At 38.0% G+C, this 19,420-nt stretch overlaps 1 protein-coding gene across 1 annotated transcript in view; it reads left to right on the forward strand.

Moving 5' to 3' along the window:
* The window catches only part of LOC107663366 (misshapen-like kinase 1), a 49,820-nt gene extending 34,821 nt beyond the window's left edge, over positions 1–14,999 (forward strand). Inside the window, exons 12-31 of the mRNA XM_016453576.1 lie at positions 558–644; positions 2,668–2,847; positions 2,927–3,088; positions 3,715–3,981; positions 4,135–4,214; positions 4,301–4,404; positions 5,277–5,371; positions 5,599–5,622; positions 6,826–6,974; positions 7,056–7,176; positions 7,784–7,900; positions 8,047–8,158; positions 9,679–9,834; positions 10,848–10,991; positions 11,092–11,226; positions 11,437–11,537; positions 12,741–12,890; positions 13,076–13,235; positions 13,472–13,611; positions 14,741–14,999. Coding sequence (XP_016309062.1) covers positions 558–644; positions 2,668–2,847; positions 2,927–3,088; positions 3,715–3,981; positions 4,135–4,214; positions 4,301–4,404; positions 5,277–5,371; positions 5,599–5,622; positions 6,826–6,974; positions 7,056–7,176; positions 7,784–7,900; positions 8,047–8,158; positions 9,679–9,834; positions 10,848–10,991; positions 11,092–11,226; positions 11,437–11,537; positions 12,741–12,890; positions 13,076–13,235; positions 13,472–13,611; positions 14,741–14,824 — 2,568 coding nt within the window. The 3' untranslated portion in view covers positions 14,825–14,999. The remainder of the gene's footprint in view (positions 1–557; positions 645–2,667; positions 2,848–2,926; positions 3,089–3,714; positions 3,982–4,134; positions 4,215–4,300; positions 4,405–5,276; positions 5,372–5,598; positions 5,623–6,825; positions 6,975–7,055; positions 7,177–7,783; positions 7,901–8,046; positions 8,159–9,678; positions 9,835–10,847; positions 10,992–11,091; positions 11,227–11,436; positions 11,538–12,740; positions 12,891–13,075; positions 13,236–13,471; positions 13,612–14,740) is intronic.
* The last annotated feature ends 4,421 nt before the right edge of the window (positions 15,000–19,420 follow it).

Here is a 19,420-nt window from a genome sequence, read left to right on the forward strand (position 1 = left end):
GTGTGTGTTTGTGTGTGTTTGTGTGTGTGTGTGTGTGTGTCTGTGTGTGTGTGGGTGAGCTGTGTGCAGCCCTACATTCAATACAATTCAAACTGACAGAAACACAAAAGACCAATCAGCATGAATTAGTGCACAGTGTGCCACAGGACACACTCTTCAAAACGACCTCACATGTACATGCCTCACATCACACTTCCTTCAGTTGTCCTGCTTAAAAACAACCGCATACGCAACACATTCCTCGGAGTGACAGGAACCACTTGTAAACACTCGCTGTGCGCCATTTTAAGATTATAAAGCGGTGTGATGTTACGGCTCTACCGCGGTAGGTGAATGAAGCACGTGGAACAAATCTCTTCACTCCGTGTCTTCAGCCATTTTAAAAAGCCCATCAGAAACACTTCTTTAAAATGTCTGCCTCTTTCTTCAGAGGCTGCACACATACAGGTGTATCTGTCCACTCTTTCAAATATCTTTTTATTCTATCCTTTTGAGTCTATTCTGATCCGTCTCTTCCTCCTCCTCCTCCACTGCTCCCCATTTCTCTCACTCTATAGGAGTTTATAAGACATAAGCTGGAGGAAGAGCAGCGGCAGTTAGAGATACTGCAGCAGCAATTACTGCAGGAGCAGGCATTGCTAATGGTAACACACACCTTTCTTTCTTTCTCTTCCCTCTGTTTCTTTGCTCTGGTCATGTCAGTCCTCAACCAGTTTTGATGCGTCTCATGTTACAGGACCCCTAGATAGTGCTTTAATGATCAGGCGACTCCTGGTAGCAGAGTGGGAAATTTGGAACAGATTGTTTTTGAATGTTTTGGAGCAGGGGTCTTCAGTTATTGTTTGCTCACAAGCTAATTTTTATGAAAATATGCATCAAAGAAAAATACAATATTAAGTTGAAGTTAGCTAAAGTTAAGAAGCCCAAGTTGAGCATAATGTTTCATTGACCCTCCCAAATTAAAATAAAGCTGTAAGTAAACATTAAATGGAACGTACAAATGATCTTGTACTTTGTAAATAGCTATTTAAATGTTAATGACTTTGCAATGAAAGCATTAAATTCAAGTATGAAAGTACATTTAATATGGTACTGAACATGTACTACAGTTTAAAAATGTTGACTATATTTGAAAGTCTCTTATCCTCACCAAGCTTACCTCTGTTTCTTTGCTGTGGTCTTGTCAGTCCTCAGCCAGTTTTGACTCATGTTACGGGACTCCTAAATAGTGTTTTAATTATCAAACGACTGCTGGTATCAGAGTAGGGAATTTGGAACAGATTGTTTTTAAAGGGATAGCTCACCCAAAAATGAAAATTCTGTCATTCTAGCGCCATTTTGGAGAGTATCCACTGATACGTTTTCTACGTTTATTTACGCTTTGATTTGAATGAAAACAATGTATCCGTGTGGTGCGTCTGACACAGAACAGAATATGCTGTTTGCGTTCAGTGGATACTCTCCAAAATGGTGCTAGGGAGACGCGGAGGAGACGAATTGTTGAATAAAGTCGTTATTTTTATTTTATTTGCGTACAAAAAGTAATCTCGTAGCTTCGTAAAATTACGGTTGAACCCCTGATGTCACATGGATTATTTTACCGATTTCCTTGCTACGTTTCTGGACGTTGATCGTATTAATTACATTACTGTCTATGGGAGGGTCAGAGAGCTCTCAGAATGCATCAAAAAATATCTTAATTTGTGTTCCGAAGATGAACGAAGGTGTTACGGGTTTTGATCGACATGGGGGCGAGTAATTAATGACAAAATTGTCATTTTTGGGTGAACTATCCCTTTAAATGTTTTGGAACAGGAGTCTTCAATTATTTTAAGAAAATATGCATTGAAGGGAAATACAGTATTAAATTAAAGTTAACTAAAGTTAAAAAGCTAAGAAGCCCAAGTTGAGCTAAATGTTTCATTAACCCTCCCAAATTAATGAATAAAGTCGTTATTTTTGTTTTCTTTGCGTGCAAAAAGTATTCTTGTAGCTTCGTAAAATTACGGTCGAACCCCTGATGTCATATGGATTATTTTACCGATTTCCTTGCTACGTTTCTGGACGTTGATCGTATTAATTACATTACTGTCTATGGGAGGGTCAGAGAGCTCTCAGAATGCATCAAAAAATATCTTAATTTGTGTTCCGAAGATGAACGAAGGTGTTACGGGTTTTGATCGACATGGGGGCGAGTAATTAATGACAAAATTGTCATTTTTGGGTGAACTATCCCTTTAAATGTTTTGGAACAGGAGTCTTCAATTATTTTAAGAAAATATGCATTGAAGGGAAATACAGTATTAAATTAAAGTTAACTAAAGTTAAAAAGCTAAGAAGCCCAAGTTGAGCTAAATGTTTCATTGACCCTCCCAAATTAAAATAAAGCAATAAGTAAACTTAAAATGTCTATGTATATGCAAGTAGTATATGACCTTGTACCTTGTAAATAATTAGCTAAGAAGCCCAAGTTGAGCTAAATGTTTCATTGACCCTCCCAAATTAAAATAAAGCAATAAGTAAACTTAAAATGTATATGTATATGCAAGTAGTATATGACCTTGTACCTTGTAAATAATTATTTAACTATGTTAATGACTTTGCAATGAAAGCGTTAAAATAAATTATGTAAAAAAAGGTATTCATTGTTTGTTCATATGTGTGTAGGAGTATAAGCGTAAACAGCTGGAGGAGCAGAGACAGTCAGAAAGACTTCAGAGACAGCTGCAGCAGGAGCATGCATACCTCGTCTCACTGCAGCAGCAACAGCAGCAACAAGACAAGAAACCACAGATGTACCACTACAGCAAGAACCTAGAGAACAACAAACCAGCCTGGGCTAGAGAGGTACACTTGCAACCTGCTGAGGACAGTAGCTCTCTGAACTGAACTGTCAGAATATAAACTCTTACGTTTGGTTTCTCAGGTTGAGGAGCGCAGTAAACTGAACAGACAGGGCTCTCCTAAAATCTGCACTACAGTGTCTGACACCAATATCCAGTCCCGTTCAGAATCAATCAGCCAATCAGGAGCTGCACAGACCCCACCTATGCAGAGACCTGTGGAACCACAGGGTGGGCAGGGAAAGGTGTGCAACCTGTCTTTTTTTCCCCCCTTTGTAAATCAGTAAAATTTCAGTTTGGTAAACTCAGTAGTCATACCTCCAAAACAGTGATAAAATTATTAGGGCTGTCAATTCAAGTACAATTCAGAGTGTTTTTTTGTTTAAAATAATATTAAATAATAATAAAAACTGACCTTAAACTTTTGAAAGGATAATAATCAGAAGGAGGATACCATCATTTCTGTCCTTAAATGCTGCATGCTCTGGCTAACTCTTTACTCTCTCTGTTTAATGACTTTCTTTTTTTCTTCTCTTTCTTTCCTGTGGGGCCCACTTGCTTCCTCTGTAATCCTCCATCATTTTCGGGAACTTCCTCTTCACTTGCATATCCTGCGCTGGATCTTCTACCTTTCTCTGCTACCCAACCCTGGTGGCCTGTTTCCTTTCTTTGCATGACACAATCCTGTTTCCATTTCTGCACAACTGCTTTACTGATTTCCACTCATCTAAACCCCTTTTGTAAAAACATCCTGACTTATCTGTCTCCTCAAAAAAACAAAAACAAAAAACATTTCACTCTCCCACTTTTTTCTTATGTTGACATACTACTTTCTGTCTCGTCTCCACTCCTGTTCGTTCATCTGCCATAGTTCCAGATGGCCCACCTGGTGCCGTTAAAACCGTACGCCGCTCCTGTCCCTCGCTCTCAGTCTCTTTGCGATCAGCCCACTAAGACCATGTCCGCCTTCCCCACCCAGGATCCCTCTCCCACACCCACACCTCGTCCTCTACACTCCAGAGAACTAGTCCGTCAAAACTCTGACCCCACCTCAGAGACCCCTGCCCCTCAGACTCGGCCAATGAGAGATGACCGGGGACCCTGGATCCGTCTTCCTGAGATTGAACAACCTCCTAAAGTAAGACAAAATAATCATACAGGTTTTGTAGAACTCATCAGGATTGGGCACTAAAACAGCATGTCAAAATAGACCAGTGTAATCAGTGGTTGCATATATCACACATTAATGTACAGTTTTCCAATAATTCCTCACCCCTTGTCTCTCTTTTAGATTCCCCAGAGAACAGCCTCCATAGCCACTGCACTGAACACAAAGCTCTCCTCCGGCATCAGACACCCAGTTCGAGCAAGGTAACATACATACACACACACATCCAGCTGTTACACAAATCATTTGACTGCACTGACTCCTGTAATGTGTGTTCTCTCTGTGTCAGTAATCCTGATCTGAGTCGCAATGAGCGCTGGGAGAGAGGAGATAGCATGAGCATCATGTCCAACCTGCCACAGACCGGCTCTCTAGAACGACACCGCATACTCAGTGAGTATTGTGTAGATCAGGTTTTGCAAACACTGTGGCGCCACATCGCCCCGCAAGGGTAGTACAACCTGAAATGACCTATGTTGCGGGGACAACAGCTTAATTACCATACTAAATAATTTCTTAGTCAGACCCTCCATGATTTTGTGATTTTTCAATCATGGAATTTAATGTGAAATCAAGCAAACTCTTTTTATTTATTTGCATCAGCATGCGTTTTTGTTGAAAATGTTAACTTGAGAGTGGGAAAAACAATATTAGCTAATCAAAAAAAAACATAATTCAGAGCCAAAACACAATGTTCACCTGTCCTCCAGTGCCTTGTGCATGGAGTACAAGGACCACGATTTCAGTGATTATGTTCAAAAATATTTACAGGTAATTGTACGTGAAATCCTGGTGGGACTATACAGAAAATACAGAAAAAAACTTGTGTTAGCAGATCGAAAATATCATTAACTCATAGAGAAAGATAGCTAAACCCCTCTTTGGGGACACCTGGGGACATACACAATTTAAAACAATGATTCATAAATAATAATTAGGAAAAGTTAATTTTTTGGATATACTGTTAAAAATAAAGGTTCTTTATTTGCATCTATGGTTCTATGAAGAACCTTTAACATCCATGGAACCTTTCCATTACACAAAAGGTCATTTTTAGTGGAAAAGGGTTCTTTAAATTATTGAAATGTTTTTCGGACTAAGAAAATAATGAGTCTTTTAAGAAGTATTGATGAAAGGTTCTTTGGAGAACCCAAAATGGTTGTTCTGTGGTGAGAACCCCTTTTTGGAATCTTTCTAATTGCTGCAGACAAACCCTACACTCTTAAAAATGAAATGTATGTAATGTTGTTGCGGGTTTATTTCAGGCTCATCGAAGATGGATTCCTCCCCCACCCTTTCTCATGACGGCCGACACAAACCAGGAGAATCCCGAACCTCATCCAGACCCAGCAGACCAGCGGTGAGATGCAGACACACACATTCACATAAACATAAGAGTAGCATGTAAATACACACACTCATGCACATAGAGTCCAAAATCATTCGCCCGTGTCTGGTATAGAATGAACACACTCAGCCCTCCTCTAAACACTAACCTCTGTTCCTTACATTTTCCTCCTCTCCCTTTATCCTTCTCACCCCTCTCTCCTCTCATCTATCTCTTTTCCTCCCTCTTCCTGCCCTCAGAGCTATAAGAGAGCAATAGGAGAGGTCAGTGCTCGTATCTGTGTATCAGCATGATGTCGGTCTGTGTTCTTGCATGATTACATCGTCTCGTGATGATGTTCATGTGGATGAGGCTAAATGTCAAATCAGCATTGTGTTTTCCCATTACATGTTGAAAGTAATGAATCATAAAAATTTAATTCTGGGTAATCCCTGTATAAATCACATGATATTTAAGATATAAAAATATAAAAGCTGTCAATCGAATTAATTACAGTACGTGCGTGATATGCTGACGAATTAATCAAGTGAATCACAATTAATCACATATACTGCATACTACCGTTCCGAATTTTGGGTTCAGCATGTCTTTTTTTTATTTTTTATTCTTTTATTAAGCAAAGATGCATTAAATTGATCAAAAGTGACAGTAAAGCCTTGTATAATGTTACAGACTGTTTTGAATTTCTGCAGTAAATTTATCATTATAATTTTTTTTGAGCAGTAACTCAGTATATTTGAATTATTTCTGAAGGATCATGTGACACTACAGACTGGGACAGCTTTGCCTTCACATAAATTACCTTTTAAATATTTTAATATTCAAATTAAAGTTATGTTAATTTGGGATAATCTTTCACAATATCACTGTTTTTACTGTATTTTTGCAAATAAATTAAGCTTAGCATAAAGTGAGCATAAGAGACCAAACTTTTGAACGGTAATGTATATTTTCTGAATAATGCAATAATGACCCCATTGACTTTGATTCTATGGACAAAGAACAGTTGAAACATCCTCTAAAATATCATTTTTTGTCTTCACCAAAGAAAGCAAGCATTCATTTTTGGGTGAACTGTTCCTTGAAGAGACATTCACACAGGATGCATTATGTACATCTTGGACCATTCTTTAGCATCTCTCGTCTCTCCTCAGAAGTCTGTTTTCCTGTTGATTTCACCTGCACACCAGTCCACAACCACCAGCATCTGTAGAAGGACAGTCCCACGCTCATGGTCTTTGTGTGACCACATATACCCTCCCCAACCAAGATCCCATGCCCACACCCACACAACACCCTCCAAACTCTTAGATAGCTTTTAAAAGACAGAATGCATGATTAAAATCTTATGGTCTGATTCAATCTGGAGAGATCCAATGTGAACGTAATGATGACTACAGATATGTGGCACGTGATGATGTGTTTCTCAATTGCCTGTTGATTTCTTCCTCGTGTGAATGTGTCAGGACCACGGTCTGTATTCTAAGGAGCGGGCAGAGGAGCAGCCGCGACCCCCGGTGAAGGCTAATGATTACTCCTCTTCCTCAGAAAGCAGTGAGAGCAGTGAAGAGAGTGAGAGTGGAGAGGGAGCAGAAGAGGAAAGTCCTACTGACCGGTATGAGACAATGATGTGTGAATATTTCACCGTAATTTTTTGGTTTAATTTTTCACATTTTTCTTTCGATGTCTTTATCAGCCCACGTGATGCAGATTCTGACTCCGTTAACACTATGGTGGTCCATGAGGAGGAGGAAGGTGAAGGAGGAGATGAAGAACGTGCCGGAGGATATGGAGACCAAACCATGCTTGTACAGAGGGTAGGATGTTTGTGTGTGTTTTTGTATGTGTATACTGTTTTTTTTTTTCTACATTATGACGACTAAATATCTTTATAATGTAATGCGTATTCAGGTTTCAGATCTTTACCCTACATTTTGAGAACATCCAGCTGTCCTCCTAATTGAAATAGTTAAGCATACCAAACTAGAGAATATGTATATGGATAGAAAATATGTATGTGGTTCTATCCATATACATATTTTCTAGTTTGGTATGCTTAACTATTTCAATTAGGAGGACAGCTGGATGTACTCAAAATGTGTATATATATATAGAAATCCCTGTTGCTGATATCTTAGAGAGCAGAGTGGCTGGCATGTAATCATGAGATTTAATTTAAAGATAATAAATAATGGGAAATAGCAGTGTTTACTAAAACAATTTCAAGTATTTGATCAAAATTAATCAGTTTGAAAATAATAATAATATATAAGTTATTGATCATGCTCTATAACCATGTTAATGTTATTTTATCAAACGAAAAATGTAAAAACATGAAAAAAGGGGGAATAAGCACTGTATTAGCAGTATTGATAATGAATTCACTGCTTTTTTCCAGTACAAATATGTGTTTGTTTCTGGCAGACTCCAGAGAAGCGTAGTCATAATGGATACACCAACCTGCCTGATGTGGTTCAGCCCTCCCACTCTCCCACAGACTCTGCCTCCCACTCTTCCCCTGGGAAAGACTCTGCCTATGATGTGAGCTCTCTGCCCACCTAACTTTTAAAGCTTCATTCTCTCCATCTATATAATTACATCATATTTTCTTTCTTTGAGTCATTAACAAATATATTGCCCAATGTGTGTAGTTCATTGGTTAACTCCGATGATGCAATCAATTTCAGTATCAGTCCAGGGGATTGGTGAAGGCCTCTGGAAAGTCCTCTTTTACTACCTTTGTGGACCTTGGTATGTACCAACCATCAGGGGGCACAGGCGATAACATGTCTGTTGGAGGTATGGTATTAAATTGTCTGACAGTTACTGGGTCTTTGTTTACGATACACATCCGTTCAGTGGTTTGGGGTAGGTAAGACTTTGAAAGAAGTGTCTTATTCTCACCCAAGCTACATGTATTTAATCAACAATATATTAAAAACAGTAGCATTGTGAAATATTACAATGCTTTCTATTTTATTATATTTTAAAATGCAATTTATTTCTGTGATGGCAAAGCTGAATGTTCAGCAGCCATTACTTCAGTCTTCAGTGTCACATGATCCTTCAGAAGTCATCCTGATATGCAGATTTGCTGCTCAAGTAACATTTCTTATGAATGTCAATGATAAAAAGTGTTGTGATTTGTAATATTTGATATATTTTTTTAATTTGTTCTTTTTTTATTTATTTTTTTGTCAGTCTTACTGACCCCAAACTTTGAAATGGTAGTGTTTGTTCACAGATTTAATACATTGGAAAAACATGAGAATAATGATCAGTATTTTGGTCTTGTTTTCTAATTAAAAAATACACGTAATAAATATACTTGAGAAACAAAATTTTGTAAGATAAGACTTCTCGTTTTAAGGATCCATATATTTTTTTAAAGGAAAACAAGACAAAAAATTAAGAAATTGTTTAAAAAAAATGATTGAGAAAATGTTTTTGCAGTGTAGGTCTGCGATCGTTGCTTCATTGTTGTTAAAGGGGACATCAGATGCCCATTTTCCACAAGTTGATATGATTCTTTAGGGTCTTCATGAAAAGTCTATAACATACTTTGGTTAAAATTTCTCAATGGTAGTGTAAAACGACATCCTTTTTACCTGGTCAAAAACAGCTCTGTTCACAGCGACCTGTTTTGGTGCATGTCCCTTTAAATGCTAATGAGCTCTGCTCACCCCGCCCCTCTCTTCCATGGGGGTGATGAGCAGTTCTCGGAGACTGTAAACTTTAGCTGCATTTAGCCATGGAACTAGCACATTAATAGGAAAGGCGATTTGCAAAGATACATAAAATAAAATCTTATACTCGCTTCTTCTGTAGGTGAAGCTGGATCATGAATGATTCGCGTGAACATAAACACATTTAGGTAGATCAGGGTGCGCATTCCCTTCAAAAACAAACGTAATCCAATGCGTCTTCAGCGGCTCAGATGTCAGGAGTAAATGACGACTGCTATGTTCATTGTTACATCCAACAACACCTCAATCACTTAGGAGACATTCTTGTTTACCCCTGCTCCGGCATCGAAACAATGGTGGACTAATGACGGCTCACTCAGGGCGGGTCTGTGCTAAAATCTGAGACAGTGCTTATGCTTTGAGGGGATTAAAAAAAAAAAAGCACTGGGTGTTTTTCTTTTATCATTATATGTTGGTTGTGTACACACACTGCCAGCACAAATTTATGTTCAAACACCGTGTAAAAGTGAATTTTGCATCTGATGTCCCCTTTAAGGTACTGTTGACAGATGACTCAGTCACTCAATGCTGTTTCTCTCGGTTCTTAGCTTATGTTGTTTGTGGGTGTTGTAGGTGTGGGCTCTCGCTTTGAGCAACTGAAGCTGGAGGTGAGGAAAGGCTCCATGGTCAATGTCAATCCCACCAACACTCGTCCAGTTAGTGACTCTCCTGAAATCCGCAAATACAAGAAGAGATTCAACTCTGAGATCCTCTGTGCTGCTCTCTGGGGTAAGAGATGAACAAGAGCGCTTTGTGTAGGTGTGTGTGTGTGTGTGTGTGAGCTTGCCCATGTTACTGATACTAACTACATATTTCATGACGGAATCCCAGCTGACTTTTCTAACAATCAGTGGTGTAGTGTGACAAAACACGTTAGATTATGTGGTAGATGAGTTCAGTACCACAGTTTGAGCACATGTAGACCTGATGTTGTGCGAGCTGCTAACAACTTAAGTTAGCGCACAAAGCAGAGACATGGTTAGGTTAGCGAATCGAGAGCACTCTTCTAAAATTTCCCTGATTTCAATAGCATTGGGCCATTTTGGGTCATTTTAGTGTAATTTTTGTATGAAATGTGTGAAATTTGGCCCAATGATAAGAACTGGTCTCAGTGTCCCCGGTGTTAATTTCAACTCTCCAGTACTACCAAATGTTCAAATTTTATTAGCACATTTTAGCTAATAACTTTTGAAGCAAGTGTCCTAGAAACAAAACCTTTCCACTGATTCATTGGGCCATGCCAGTGCAACAAGTGATTTCTGACCTCAATTTTCTGCCTTTTTGAGTTTCCTCTTTTCCAAACTTGTCCTGCTGTCATCGGCCTGTCACTTGGCAGTCAGGTTATTTAAAGTATTTGGCACGATATGAATTGAGACAGGAAGAGTGGCTGTATCTGTGCTACACTTAGATGTACTGACATGAACTTTCTATCATCATTGCCTTAATTCCCTGAACATTCAAGACTAGTTTGGTGGCAGTGCCACCCTCTGGCCAAAGTGCATAAAATATGACCAAAATCATTGTAGTGTTGGAATATCGTGGCGTAAGGTCCCGTTTCTTAGCTCCAAACATTTGAGGGCCTGTTAAATTCAATATTTTTTTTATTTTTTCTGCTACTCCTACAGAGGAGCCTGAAGCTTGACAAACTTTATTTTCAGAATAGCTCCCCTAACACTGTGTTTATATTGTGAGGGTCTTTGTATATGTGTGTGTGTGTGTAATAGCGGTGTTTGTTCTGTCAGGTGTGAATCTGCTGGTAGGGACAGAGAACGGTCTGAAGCTGCTGGATCGAAGCGGCCAGGGGAAAGTTTATCCATTGATCAACTCACGCAGGTTTCAACAGATGGACGTTCTGGAGGGACTGAACCTCCTCATCACTATATCAGGTTACACACAGGCCTAATCATCAATTTACAAGTATCCATCTTCTCATCACTGTCAGGACAAATACATGCAGGCCGTTCATATTTATTATCTTTCTCTCAGGCAAGAAGAATAAGGTGCGTGTGTATTATCTTGCCTGGCTGAGGAATAAAATCCTCCATAATGACCCAGAGGTGGAGAAGAAACAGGGCTGGACCACTGTGGGAGAAATGGAGGGTTGTGTGCACTACAAAGTTGGTAAGTGTGCATGTATAAAGTGCTTAATTATGCACAAATTAAAGGCTACAAGAAAGTGGTGAAAGTTTACACTACTACTGGCTAGGAACATTTAGCTACAGTAGTTCAAAAGACCTCAAGCAAACTATTTTGACTTTGGGCTCTAACTCTTCCAAAGTACTTCATGTCATGTATCACCTTTGTTGTGAATGTTTTTGTTTATTTTCCCAGTGAAATATGAAAGGATTAAGTTTCTGGTTATCGCTCTGAAGAATGCGGTGGAGGTTTACGCCTGGGCTCCCAAACCTTACCACAAATTCATGGCCTTCAAGGTAGAGACATGAGTTGTATTGTTTTATTTATTATGTACACAGCTTACATGAGGATTACTGGATATTCCAAAATTTAAAAAAAGTTCAGAAGTTTGGGTCAGTTGGGGTGTTTTTTAAGAAATTAATACTTTTATTCAGAAAGGACACATTAAATTAAGCTCGACAGTAAAAACATTGAAAATGTTACAAAAGATTTTGATTTCAAATAAATAACTTTCTATTCATCAAAAAATCCTGAAAAAATGTATCACAGTTTTCACAAAAATGAAGCAGCACAGCTGTTTTTTTAAAACATTGATAATAAGAAATGTTTCTTGAGCACTAATTCAGCATTTTAGAATGAATGAAGGATCATGTGATACTGAAGACAGGAGTAATGACAACAGAAGCTATAGCCATCACAGGAATAAGTCACATTTCAAAATATATTCAAATAGAAAACACTTCTTTTAAATTCTAATAATATTTCACAGTATTACTGTTTTTACTGTATAAGAAAAGAGCATATGAAGTTTCAAAACCAACAAAAAAGGACCAAACTTGTGAAAGGTAGTGTAAGTAATAAATAATGATTTACTCTGTTAAAGGTAATTATTCAGAAAGGACACATTAAATTAAGCTCGATAGTAAAAACATTGAAAATGTTACAAAAGATTTTGATTTCAAATAAATAACTTTCTATTCATCAAAAAAGCAGCACAGCTGTTTTTTTAAAACATTGATAATAAGAAATGTTTCTTGAGCACTAATTCAGCATTTTAGAATGAATGAAGGATCATGTGATACTGAAGACAGGAGTAATGACAACAGAAGCTATAGCCATCACAGGAATAAGTCACATTTCAAAATATATTCAAATAGAAAACACTTCTTTTAAATTCTAATAATATTTCACAGTATTACTGTTTTTACTGTATAAGAAAAGAGCATATGAAGTTTCAAAACCAACAAAAAAGGACCAAACTTGTGAAAGGTAGTGTAAGTAATAAATAATGATTTACTCTGTTAAAGGTAATAGAAAGTAGCCAATTACCAAATAGTTTGAGACAAGTATGCTTCTTTACATCACTTCCTTTATAATAATACAGCAAATGTGACAAGCTCATTATCTAATTGTTGGGATAGGTGTTCACGTTATCATTCCACATAATCTTTGTAATGTGCTATAGTTTCATACTCTTGCTTATTTGTATTTCTTCTCAGTCATTTGGAGACCTGCCACATAGGCCTCTGTTGGTTGACCTCACGGTGGAAGAGGGTCAGAGGTTAAAGGTCATCTATGGGTCAAGTGCTGGCTTCCATGCCATTGATGTTGACTCTGGAAACAACTATGACATCTACATTCCTGTACACGTGAGTTAAGCTGTCATGTGAAGATTTTTTCACAAGAATACACTGGATCACATGGGAGCGATCAGTGATGTGTGGGTCAATTGGAAAATGAAGAGAAAAGTTTTATAGCCCCTTTAGAAAGATAAATCTCCTTGGACCTCTTGTCCTCTCTTTGACTCCCTCTCTGTGCATCTATCTGTCTGTAGATCCAGTCACAGGTGACTCCTCACGCCATCGTATTCCTGCCCAATTCAGATGGGATGGAGATGCTGTTGTGTTATGAGGATGAGGGTGTTTACGTCAACACGTATGGGCGTATCATTAAAGATGTGGTGCTGCAGTGGGGAGAAATGCCCACTTCTGTGGGTAAGTATGCACACACACACACACACACACACGTGTACTGTGCTCTCATATTCTTTTTGCAGAATTGCAAAATTGGTTAAAATGATAGTCTTTTCTGGAATAAAGCACATTAGCTTGAATTAAGCAGGAGAGGATTGTGTTGTTCCAGTAGATATTTTTGTTGCGCATGTGCATTAGAGATAGTATTTATAAAGTGAATGAAAAAATATTCTTATGTCTTTGTATTTTGTGTGTAGCCCACATCTGCTCTAATCAGATTATGGGCTGGGGAGAGAAAGCCATAGAGATCCGTTCTGTTGAGACGGGACACCTGGATGGAGTCTTCATGCACAAGAGAGCTCAGAGGCTTAAGTTCCTATGTGAAAGAAATGACAAGGTGATCAGTTTTCACAGACACACACACACACAGACACATGCGGCACTTCACACAAATAGGGCTTCCTTTTTTTTCCAAAAGAAAAGTAGATACTAGAATGGATACATAACTAAACCTCAGGTGGAGAAAATAAAGTTACAGTTGTTTTAGACAAAAGTTTTTTAGATTCTGTTCAAGTTCTATGATGTCTGCAAGTTTTGCAATTCTGCTGCCAAAATATGGAGGTCACACTTTATTTTAAGGTCCAATTCTTGCTATTAACAAACCATTAACTACGACTTTTGCCTCAACTCCTAATTTACTGCTAATAGTGCGGTAGTTGGTAAGTTTAGGTATGTAGTCTATGGTCGTGTAGATTATGTGCTTTATGAGTACTAATAAACAGCCAATATGTTTGTAGAATATTGTCATGCAGAATATGTGTTTTATAAGTACTAATAAACAGCCAATGTGTTAAGAAGAGGCATGCTAATAATCAACTAGTTAATAGTGGGAATTGGTCCCTATACTAAAGTGTTATCAATATGGAATTAAATAGAGTTTAAAATGTATATTTAAAAAAAAAATTATATTTACATTATTTTTGCACAACAATAAATAAGGGGCCAGTTACTGCAATAAAAATAAATAAAATTTCTAAGTATTTTAGTAGCATTAAAATGTTAAGATTTTATTGCAACAACTTGCACTTTATTTTATTTGCATTTATTTTGCATTGTCTCCACGCTTATGCATTTGGCTCCAAAGCGACTTAAGTTGCATTTAAGAAACACATTTATATTTTGTCATTCATTCTTTCCCTGGAAATCAAACCTGTGACCTTTGGTAGCTACCTCTATTGTTTGAGCTACAGGAAAGTAAGATTGAGAAAATGGAATGAGATTGTCCCGTAGAGAACAAATTATGTTACCTAAAGCGTGTCAAAATTGAGGAATGTTAAATTTTTTTAATAAACAGGGTTGTATACAAAATTTGGGACAAAGGTAAATATTGCATTTTGGTCATTAAGGTAATAAGTAAAATTTTTTTTTTTTATTATATTTACTACAATATCAATTTAATAGAATTACACAAAAATGATCTTCTCATTAAGCTTATCCACTTTACACTAACCTTTTTTTTCTTTCAGGTGTTTTTTGCATCAGTGCGTTCTGGTGGCAGCAGTCAAGTCTACTTTATGACCCTCAACAGAAACTGCATTATGAACTGGTGAAAGAGCTGCCACATGAACATAGATTCTGCTGTGTGCACACTTGCAAACACTGAAGAGATAGTCCTCACACACAACAACATCCACAGACACTCTCACACTCTGTAAATACACACACTCACACATACACACTCCTGCACATACTTACATATAGAACAGTTATTTACTTCTTACATCTACTATCTTACATCTTCCGGACAAGGGTAAATATTGCATTTTGGTCATTAAGGTAATAAGTAAAATTATTTTTTTTAATTATATTTACTACAATATCAGTTTAATAGAATTACACAAAAATGATCTTCTCATTAAGCTTATCCACTTTACACTAACCTTTTTTTTCTTTCAGGTGTTTTTTGCATCAGTGCGTTCTGGTGGCAGCAGTCAAGTCTACTTTATGACCCTCAACAGAAACTGCATTATGAACTGGTGAAAGAGCTGCCACATGAACATAGATTCTGCTGTGTGCACACTTGCAAACACTGAAGAGATAGTCCTCACACACAACAACATCCACAGACACTCTCACACTCTGTAAATACACACACTCACACATACACACTCCTGCACATACTTACATATAGAACAGTTATTTACTTCTTACATCTACTATCTTACATCTTCCTGAAGACACTCCTTCACCATTCTCCTGAGATCTCTGAGCCAGCTGTACAAGGCATGTGTGTGTCTGCCGTGAGCACACTGCTGACCTCTGACAGAGCAATGTTGTGTTCATCTGATTCCACATGGGTTAGCTTTCAGCTCACTGGGGCCAACGTTCCTCACTGCTCATATTTGTGACCTTTCTAGGACCAGACAAAAAAGACTAATTGTACGTTATTCTACTAGAAATGCGTGTAAACTACGAGAATCGTTCAACTGTCGTGCGTCTTGTGTCTTGTACGTCACGCAGCAGTGGCGTGCGTGTGTTTGAGAGACTTTATAAGCTACTTTGAGTAGCAGAAACACCTTGAAACTGCAGTGGTGTGAGGTGGTACTGCAACATCTGTAATTTTCCATTTCAACTGTATAGTGTAGTAGTCGTTTGTTCTTGGTTGCATTCAGAGTTTCATATAAAAGTGATATAATGTTTTCTTTCGACAAGTAGAAGTTTAGAAATTGATTTAAAAATATGAGTTTTAACATATTCTGAGACGGCTTTCCTTCCGAGCAAGGGAAGGTTTTTCGCTTTCTTGATGTATAAACAATAATCTGACGCCTGTGTCACCAAACTGTTTGTTCGATGGAAACGGTGGTGGCTGCTTACGGAGCAGAATCCAGCATTTTGCTTTTCCACTAGTCACCCACAATGGAGCAACAGTCTCTGGTTTGGTTTTTCAAAGCACTTTTTTTCATTCTATGTGGGAAGTATCATCATATCTACTACAGTTTGATATTCTCTGTACGTAAACGTATTTGGTATTACTCCTACTTTTATTATCTGCTGTTCTATAGCTGTTCTATTGCAATACGTGCTGTGTGCTCGTTCTTGTTCGAAGTTTTACGAGAGAGTTTCTTTTGGGTTGTTCTGATTTTAGACAGGAAGATACAGTAAGTTACTCCGGATATGACTGAAAACGTTTTTTTGGCAGCACAAACGTATAGTTCTGTTGTCACAATGTAAATTGTACATAGCAGCCATGATCGTATTTAGATCTTATTTGTATTCGGTAAGCATATGATTTTTGAGTTCAATCACTACACCACTGCGTAAAACAATTGAGTCATGAGTTTGTGCTGTCAAAAGTGCTTGATTGCTTATGGAAGGTGTAGTTTTTTTTTAGGTAGGCTTGTAGTTCATCAGGGATGTGTGCATTTGATCAGACTTTTTTTCTTTGAGATTTGGACCCCACCATTTTTTAGCAACACAAACGTCATGTTTTAGATGAAGACTTGGGTGGATTGGAGCAAGAATATTCTTTTGTTTATCTGACAGTGTGCAAACGAGCTGCGTGCATGCGCGTGTGTGTGTGTGAGTATCAGTGGGAAATATTAATCAGTAACATACAGTAGGATCAGTATAAAGCAATAGTTTAAGGATTATTGACGGGTTTGTGCCTGGTGTTACTGTCTCCAGCTCTGCAATACTAGACCAGAGATTTTTCTCAAGCTTTTCACTCATTTCCATACAGATAATCTACTTTTACAGCAGTATTCACCTAAAAAGAATACCTTCACAATCTAGTCTTTTCTCTTTCCCTATTTGATGAAGATGGTCTTGTACCATTATATCACTTATAAAGTGCTGCCTTTATGAAAAAACGTGTACACTAATCACAGTACATTTGACGCACTTTGTCCCTCCTAAATATTTTCCTAGTTAACACTAAATGATTAGCTCTGATTTGTTCAGTAGCTTGTGATGGTACAATCATCATCTGTTACCTAATAGCCCCTCCCACCGGACATATTGTCTGCTGTCACAGTCTAGACGAGCACTAAACACCGATGACACATTTAGCAAGTCATTATTAAAATATGGCGGCGCAACACTTCACATGAATAATTATAAATTGTTGCATTGCAGAGAGAGATGGGGGCTTATAGTTTGAATTCGCATCATCTGTAAGTGAGCAAAATTAAATGCTAATGTGCCATTATGACAGATTCACACTTTCTGAGAGTTACTTCGTTTGTGCCCCTCATCCTTACTTTCTTTCTCTCTCTTGCTGTAGAATGCAAGCATTTTCTTGCTTAGTAAATCAAACTGCCATGTTTACTGAAATAACAGTGCCTTGGATTGGGGTTGGGTGTATTTGCTTGATTGTGTGCATGTGTGTGTGGGAGAGCGTTGAGCATGTGATTGTTTTAATAAGAACTGAAGTTCAGGGATGAGAAAAGTCCAGTGCGCAGTTAGGGGTCTTGTGCCAACAAAGTGCACTTAAATTGAGAATAGCAAGAGCACCAAGACAGGCTCCTCTCACTCTGTTTTAGCACAAAAGCCATGCCATAAAGAGTTGATTCCTCCGGTTTGAAGGCAGCGCGTTCCTCAGATGTTTATTTAATACCATATTACAGTCCAAACGCCCTTCAGTTACATGACAAGACGAGCTCTTTGTTCTGGAGTGCGCGATGGTGATGCTTGTAGCTCGCATATCGTTTTGCCAAACAGGGAAAGCCTCTGGTTTTCATGCCGGAGGTTCACAAAAGGTTCGAGTTGTCATGGTGAAGAGCTGCTCGCATGCGTGTGATATAACAGTCCCCAGCATTCCCAAGAACTCTTGGAATTTAGTGAGATTTTGCCTTTATGCTTAATAGTAAATGTGTATAACAGCGTTCACGCTACTGGATTGACAGAAGTTATGTTTTTATAGCAAAATTATGATATAACGACGAGTAACAAATTTAAACGGAGAGGAAATATGCTTTATAAATTAGATAAAGAGTTTATATTAAGATTACCATTGCCTGTCATGATGATGGAAATGAATGGAGGAAAAAAACAAATATATATACAAAATCCCTGAATTCTTCTTAACCTTTTTTTACCTAGTTGTGAATCTATAAAAAGAATTAATGAACGTAACCTTATCAATAGAACTGAATAAATGAATGCATTGTTATATAGCATTTTTCTGGCTGAAGAATAATCACTCGAGCACAAAGCTTCTCCCCGTACATACTGCTGTGCGTTCAGTTAGACTCGTCTCTCTCCTCTCTTTTTCCCAGCAAGTGTTATAAAAGAGAGCATGTGGGTGTGTGACTCTGCATGTGTGAATAGGAGAGCTATTTCTGATCCGCGTGTGTGCTGTTCATTATTCCCTCAGAGGAAAGAGAGCGGGGGGAGAAAAGACAAGACCAATCGACAGCGATTGAGGGCCAGTGTGGTCAAACATACTGTACACACATCATCACTGGACTCAAGCCACACATGCGACTCCCGTCATGTTTGTGAATGCCGCTGACGACCAATTGAACGTTGTAGTCTTTCTACGGCAGCTGACCACAGTCCTGATCTTGTGTAAAAGCTCGTATTGATATCTGATCCAGTGTGTCAGGGGTTGTTCTGAAGGTACATGCGTTGTTGGCTTTACTGTGGACATTATTGAATGTAATCAGTTTGTTTTATTCTGGTCTATTAAACTGATCTGTTGGATTGAAGGCTTGTAAGAGTTTTACAGAATCCATGGTTTAGGTGCACATGTAAAGATGATATTTTACACTCCATCCCCCACATTTGAAGAAATGTTTATCATTAAATGCTTTTATATCCAACGAGAGCATCATTGTAAACCAGTCAGTCTTTAAAAAGCTAGACTAGGTCACGTGTGTAGCGGTCTTCGAGAGATGCAGAGCTGTCTGGTTTTTGTTTTAAGGTGTTTGAGGTACTTATCTACTCTACATGCTATTAGCACTATGCTAACAAGTGGCATTTCTCTTGTCGTTCTCTAGTAATACAAAGTTAATCCCTTAGCTGATTTTTGTAAAATATTTCCTACTCCAAAGAATGGTTTGTTGTTCTTTTACGTTGTGCTTTTGGTTCAATCTCATAGCAGTAGCCAGGAGAGGTTAAAGGTTGTTTTTGGAGGACTTGATAAAGTTGATCCTCTGTGATGGGTTGATTATCATTCTTTTCATTTACTTTTTAAACGTTTTTAT

Source organism: Sinocyclocheilus anshuiensis, unplaced genomic scaffold (assembly GCF_001515605.1).
Source record: "Sinocyclocheilus anshuiensis isolate Anshui unplaced genomic scaffold, SAMN03320099.WGS_v1.1 scaffold1531, whole genome shotgun sequence".
Classification (NCBI taxonomy): Eukaryota; Metazoa; Chordata; class Actinopteri; order Cypriniformes; family Cyprinidae; genus Sinocyclocheilus; species Sinocyclocheilus anshuiensis.